This window comes from Stylophora pistillata, chromosome 6, assembly GCF_964205215.1.
Source record: "Stylophora pistillata chromosome 6, jaStyPist1.2, whole genome shotgun sequence".
Classification (NCBI taxonomy): Eukaryota; Metazoa; Cnidaria; class Anthozoa; order Scleractinia; family Pocilloporidae; genus Stylophora; species Stylophora pistillata.
The window spans coordinates 35,266,970-35,273,842 of NC_142524.1; the positions used below are offsets into that span (position 1 = coordinate 35,266,970).

The following is a 6,873-nucleotide window of genomic DNA, read 5'->3' on the forward strand; positions in this document are numbered from 1 at the left end:
ATATTGATGTGTTATTAGAAAAAGGACAAATCTCCGAATCCTGTTGCGGGGACTGAAGAGATAAAGCGAGTCCGAGGCATGGAAACGATACACATACTGTTTACCAAACTTGTTCGCAACAATAAGGAACGTCTGAAAAAAAAAAACAAACAAACAAACAAAACACAAATTAAAGAATATCATGGATATAAACTTCACTGCTGACACAAAGAATAATTAAATCGACTTTGATGAAGGATAATCCGCAGTTACATAATCAGAAATATACATTCTACGACTCAGTAACGAGAATTTATTGCGTCAATCACACCCTAATTTGGCCCTCTGGTGAAATAATTGAATTTCCGGAGTTTCTTTTTCGAGGCCGTCATAGTTTAGCTATATATATCCGGCAAAATGAAATTTATTTTGGAATACATACGAATGCTTGAGGGCAACTTTAAATGGATAGTTTTGAAAAGAAATGTCTAAAGACTACCAGGGTTAGTTGAAACGTGAGCGGGAACGGCAATATTTTATGACAACACTTTACAATAAAATGTACTGACTGCGGTTCCTAAATTAGTAAACGGAAAAGGTTTTGCTGTAATCTTTTGAAAGCTTGTCGCATGGATAAAGGCAAAGTAATCTATTTGGTTGTAATAAAGACAAATATTCCGGTGCAGTTTACAAACATATCGGTGGACGGAAATAGAATAACTGGAAAATGTATGTAAGATGACCAAAGAGTGTTTCCGAGTTTCACTCGATGTCAATTTGCAAGTTCGAGGCAATTTCGGAAGCTATCTAGCCATCAATCGAAAGTCGAATCAAATCTTCACGAACGACACCAAATAAAAATAGCGCGCCTATTCTATTGACGACTTCAGTTCGGCGTAATTTTAGCTAAGGGACGGTGAATGCGGTATTCGCTCTTTTCCGGCAGAGCTTACGATTGGCTGATAAGTATCTCATCTCGAAAATTTAGACAAGAAGAATATCATGTCACTGGTGCTGATACTCTACATTCAATTAAAAAGTGAATTTACTTATTATGCCGCGGGTATGTGTCTCCAAAACGAAAATCCAGAAGGTAATTGATAAAATTTGGACAAATAGCAAGAGCGCTACTTTTAATTTCTAATAAATAAGAAAATAGTTGAACAAAAGGATAAATTTTTTTTTCAACTAATACGAAATTAGACCCCAGTTTTGAAATGTAACTAAATTTGAATGTCTTCTAAAGTATATTTATTTCCATCCTTTGACGCTTTTGTGAACGATTGTACCACATAAACAGAAGTTTGGAAATTGCATTCTCGCAACCAGTGCGTTCCGCGGAGCGAAAAAATCATCAACGAAAGCGTGTTGATCAACTTCACACAAACACTTTAAAATATTTTTTCTTTCCCGCAGAGGAGCGGTACCTCATTTAATTTCATCGTACTGATTACGTCCAAGTCTCGTCAAAATAAATTGCTAAAAAACCGCGCGAACCTCCCTGACTAACGCTTCTGCTGAGGTAACCGGGTGAAGAGGTACACTATCGAGGAAGATTTCTCGATAAAGTCTTGACTAAGAGAAGGTGTTTATATTCACCTAGGTGACAAAACAAGCCTAATCTTAGCTGTATTGAATTCGACGTGGAGTTAGTCACATAACATCTCCCTCAGTTTGAGAATATTAGGAACATAGCGTGAGTATTAAAACATCTGTCGTCTTCGATGTTGTCGTTCCCTCCTCAACGGGGGCCCTAAATATTACTCCATTTCTTATTCAACTCCTAGATTTGCAACCACCGGGGGGTAGCGTTCAATGAAAGAGACTCTTTTGTCATAGACAGCTTTGTTTTGGTCAAAATAGCGGACAAAGCTTTCTCGCGCTGGTAACAACCAAACGAAAACAGTTTCAAATTCCTGCTGGTTAGAGGAGGAGGATTCAAGTTAACTACTTTGAAACACTCCCGTGTTCATGTCTTTTTTTCACAGAGAGGCAGCCATGCTCACCAAGAGAGTCTCTTTTCTACAAAACTACCCACATTTTGAAGCCTCAAACATGACTTTTGGGGGAAAATTACAAATCACTACCACCTTCACAAGATCATGTTTTGAAACTCCCGCGGATAGAAATAACAGGATTCAAAAATCGTACAAAAGCCAAGACAACGTGAGATTAACGTAAATTTTTGCATCCGCTTGGCAATTCCCACTGTTCGTCTAAAAGAAACCGTACACAAGCAAACAATAGCTCCGTAAACTCAATATCGATCGAAACCAAAGAAAAAATTATTCCGCCGATCGTATCAGCGAAATTGAATTATTCGCCTGTGATTCGAGTTTTCACTGCAACATGGCATTTACAAGAGTTTCAGGCGATGTGGTTCAATTTCATACTAATTGGGCGGCCATAGTCTAAAAAAACAGTGCAATAAAAAACGATACTCGATCAGTTTAAACAAAACAACGAAAAAAACTAGCGAATTGACGTTGAATATCTCTGCAGTTCTCATTAAATGGGAAAAAGGTATGAAAATCCTCAAGACATGTACAATTTTCAGTTAGGTAAACAAGGTATTAGGCTGTCACTCGGCGAAGCAACGAAATTTAAATATTTTATCAACTTAACAAATGGGGAAAAGGGCCCAAACAAAAGCTTTTGATAAATTATTGAAAGTATGTAAATCAATTCTTTGAAGGGCAAAATTTACACTATTAATATTTCATTTATAGTGGCATCGAGAGTTGTGAAAGACCCATCTCCCAGCCGCCCTGAAACTAAATAACATTTGCTTACAAAAGGAATGTTTGCGAATATCGAACAAGAGCAGGTTCTTTTCGAGAAATGGAAAACGATTAAAGTGAACGGGTGCCTTTATGATTTAAGAATGTGTGACAGGTATATTTACACGAAAAAAAAATGAACGAGGTTCAAAGGAATGTATTGGACATCACTTTGTCCGATTGGTAGAGTTGTCGCTATCTGTAAGCTGTAAATTCGCGGCAATTCTCCTGTCTAAACAATATTGTTTCATCATCAGATGCTTTTTCGAGTCTCTTTCAAACCCCTCCCAATTTTGCGGTCTTCCGTAATTCTTGTTTTATTTATAGGCGAGCAGGTTGCTGGAATACAAATGTAACATGCCGAAATCAAGTTCAAAACGGACGTAAAAAATCTGTGCAAAATGTGGTCTGTCATTTCTCTTGCAAATAAGAATAAAAAAATGGGGTTTGTTTTTCGTCGCTGTAGACACTCTGTCGGGTTTATGTTCATCCTCGTTGTTAAAGTAAAGCAGAGAAGCTTAGTTTGCGATAGATTAAAAGAACTGTCATTTTCTTGATAAAGAAACTATTAATATTCATCGAAGCTGCGGTTCCGAATCTCGCCTGAAAGTATTTACAGCGTAGCCAAGAAATTCTACGCATATTCAACAATAATTCGCCTAAGTGTGCGAAAATTTAACGAAAAAGTTATTACTCAGTTATTACTCACAAGTCTTAAAATTATGAAGTCAAAACGCAAGTCCGCCTTTTCTTGAACTAACGAAAGCACGAGTGACTTTTGATTAAAAAATAACACAAACGAAATACAAAGTGATTTAGATTTCTCAGAGGCAAAAGTACAGCTTCTATCGTCGAATTTTGATCGTTTTGTCCAATGTTCAGAATATAATTCACAATATTCTTCAACTATACGAATAATGTCCAAGTTTAGGCATTGAAAAGCTTACCGAGATAAAAAATAAATAAATAAAGGAAATGCTATCGAAATTCGACAACAAAGAAGTCGTATTTGACTTTTCCATTGCTGTATGACATTTGAAGAAAGAAAAGCATTTAATTCACGATATTGTTTGCCTGTGAAGTTCAACCGAACATCGACGGAAGGGCTTTAGTTACGGCAGACATGATGCCCTCGCCGTTCGATACACTCCAGCTTCAATATAATCACTACAAAATAAAATTTACCGTCCAAATTTACTTTACTCCATCTCTTTCTGTCACAGCAGTATTTAAATTGAAAAACGAATTAATCGCAATCGGACATAATTCATTTTTGTGAAAACGAACGAAACAGAGTTGTCTCAGAAAGCGATTTCGGAATCGACGATATATCCACTTACTCAATTACACACAAAATAAAGGACGAACGAAACCTACTGACTGGCTCGCTTGTAAATGTTACGAATTTCAAAGCGAGGTTTTCTCCGAGTTTTTCAACACGGCCTATTATGGGGAATGTCCATATTATTCCAAAAGCGACAATCGGTCTTCGGTGCTGACTCGCAATGAGGAAGTCATAATTAATTCGAATATTTTTTACTATCAAATTCCAGTAAGAAAGAGTCATTTCAACCGACGATTTCAGCAATAACGTTGCATGCGTAAGATGAAGAATCAAATTCTGAGTACTACTTTTCGCGAAAGTGCGAGAATCAGCCGTCGAAAGATAAGTAAAATACACTCACTACTCAGCGACTCAGTTCGCATAATATTTAAATATTTACGCATGCTTAAGGTGTATGTATAAAGTTTCCTTGCCGATTTTCACGGATAAAAACATCACATAAGAAAGGGAAATTCGCTCGAAAACCGTTAAACTTCCCTCTGACGAAAGCCGGACAAATCATCCATAACGAATCCGGTGTAGCCGTTGGCCGAAAATCTGTTGTAGTGTCGAATAACTTCAAACGCGAACAGCAAGCTGGCAAAAAAGCTAACCGCCCCGGCAAAGGTTTCCGTCTGGAGAAGGCCAAATTGATTTTATAATCAAACGCATTTGGGAACGAGTGCCAGGTGACGAACCGAAGTGATATTGAACACAACTTACTTGTCCATCTTGGGGTTTGGAATCGCAATCCTTAAACGGTACTAGTAAATAGTGCGCCGCCAGTGGTTTATAGGGTTCTTCGGCGGCTTGAAGATCCTGACCGTCTCCATCGCCAAAAATTAATTGAGAGCGCCTGAGAGCTTCTTCTCTAGAATGTTTTTCATGTTCTCTCATATGGTGAGCTCGTACTGCGGCAGAAGCGGCTATCATGTTTCTGAAGATGCTACTGCTGCAAGTGAATTTCTGGTACACAGTCCACCTGCCGTTCTTCTACGGCACTGACATAACATTTGAAGTCCACTTTACTCGCGACCCGAACACAGCACAAAGTCGCTGAGTACCCGACAAGAGACGTCGTCGATAATGCACGTTAACAATCCAAGGACTAGCAGCCAGTGCAGGTTCGCAATCTGTTCGCTTAGCGCCTTCAGGAATCCCAAAAACTGGTGGAAAAACAACATTTCGCCATGACGATGGTTCTGGTAAACACGGCTTCATTAGAAATAATCCTACACCTGGTCTGCTGCTTGTCTGTACCTTGGGCATGCTGGGATACAATGGCTTTCACGTCACTCTGGACATTAGGCCTCTGATTGGCTGGATGATAATAACGCCGGTTTTCCCCGCACGAAGTGGCTGACATAAATTATGCTTCACAAACACCACATTTTTGCGGCCTGCCCTCGGTTTGAATCTAACGCCAACATGCGTTAGGTGTTGCGAAAAAAAAATTATCCACTTCATATTCACTTTTGCCGAGAGCCTCACAGCGCGAAAATGACCAGAACGACATTTCGATATCTAATGAGTTCAGAGAGCGTAATACGGGAACTCGTAGAATGAAAGGTCGAGAAGTAGATTTTTTTTTTAATTTTCACTTCGAAATAGATATAAGAAAACCAACGAAAGGAAACAAAATTGATCGAACTATTTTCGGCATCATCGTGGGTGGATAGTAGCTAATAACTTCATTGAAACAATAGCGACCGACACAGCTATCCACACTCCACAAGATCGTATTAGACTTTGGAAAATCAGCTTCAAGATGCGATTCCAGTCGATATAAGCCAAAAAGCGAAAGTTTCACAAATTACATAGCTTCAATTTCATCCGTTGGTTATTTTGCATTTTAATATTAATTCATTACTTTTCGCTCTCGAGTTTCATCTCATTATTCGATGAATTATTTGCCAGCAATGCACCAATACAACGCAGCGAGTTACCCACCGCTAGGACAACTCAAAACAAGAACTCGCTATCACTTTGAAACATTTTACGAAAAAATATTTCAAACCGCTTGCGAAACTAAGACCCGACCTATCCTTAGAAACAGCGAATTTGTTTGAACTGATTAAAAACGACTGTGCGAATGCTGAGTTTGAAGGAGGACGAACAGACGAAATCAATTACAGTGAACACAAACAGGTGGCAGTGAATCCCAGAACATTTATCGAAAGGTGCGAAATTACACTATGAATATGCAAAACGTTACCCGAAAAAGTCAAATTTTCCTCGCCGCAATTTCATAATTTACATCAGCGTCTACCTTAGAGTTATTACTTACGACAATAGGCCTTAAAAAGCTCACATCGTTGACGTTCTTTTTTTTGTCTTTATCAGGAACACTTCGATGACTTTTCAACTTTGTGCAAAATAATTAAAGTCCGGCAGTGTTTATCGACTTAGCGAAGTCCGAAACACGGTCTACGATATCATTAACTTGCCACCGGTAAAACATGAGTTCACCGAAAGACCCTTCTGCTCAGACAATTATGGCAATTTTTAACAACTTTCACTAACACGTCAAAGTTTTTATCTGTTTGCCGCAGGCCAAGAAGTTGACGAGCTGGTTGGCAACACTGTGTCACCGAAATTGTACACAGGAGACTCTTAAAAACAAGAAAAAAGCAACAGAAGTCTTCGATCCCTTAGACTGGGCTTGGGACTTCGTACCTGTTGATTAATTTCTGGCGAACGAGTGCTACCAGGCAAAGCTCGCTAACCTAGGAGGCGGTTTTATTTTTGCGATTAAGTTTTCGACGGGTACTTAAGTTATTTAACCCTGGC

At 38.8% G+C, this 6,873-nt stretch overlaps 1 protein-coding gene across 3 annotated transcripts in view; it reads right to left on the reverse strand.

Moving 5' to 3' along the window:
* Positions 1-6,873, reverse strand: part of LOC111347269 (sodium channel protein 1 brain-like) — a 48,534-nt gene that overhangs the window by 20,768 nt on the left and 20,893 nt on the right. For 2 of the 3 annotated variants that reach the window (XM_088762773.1, XM_088762774.1), the window contains one exon: positions 5-132. In XM_088762773.1, coding sequence (XP_088618899.1) covers positions 5-132 — 128 coding nt within the window. Of the gene's footprint in view, positions 1-4; positions 133-4,806; positions 5,298-6,873 lie in introns of those variants that run through there. The other variant, XM_088762772.1, reaches the window with a different exon arrangement.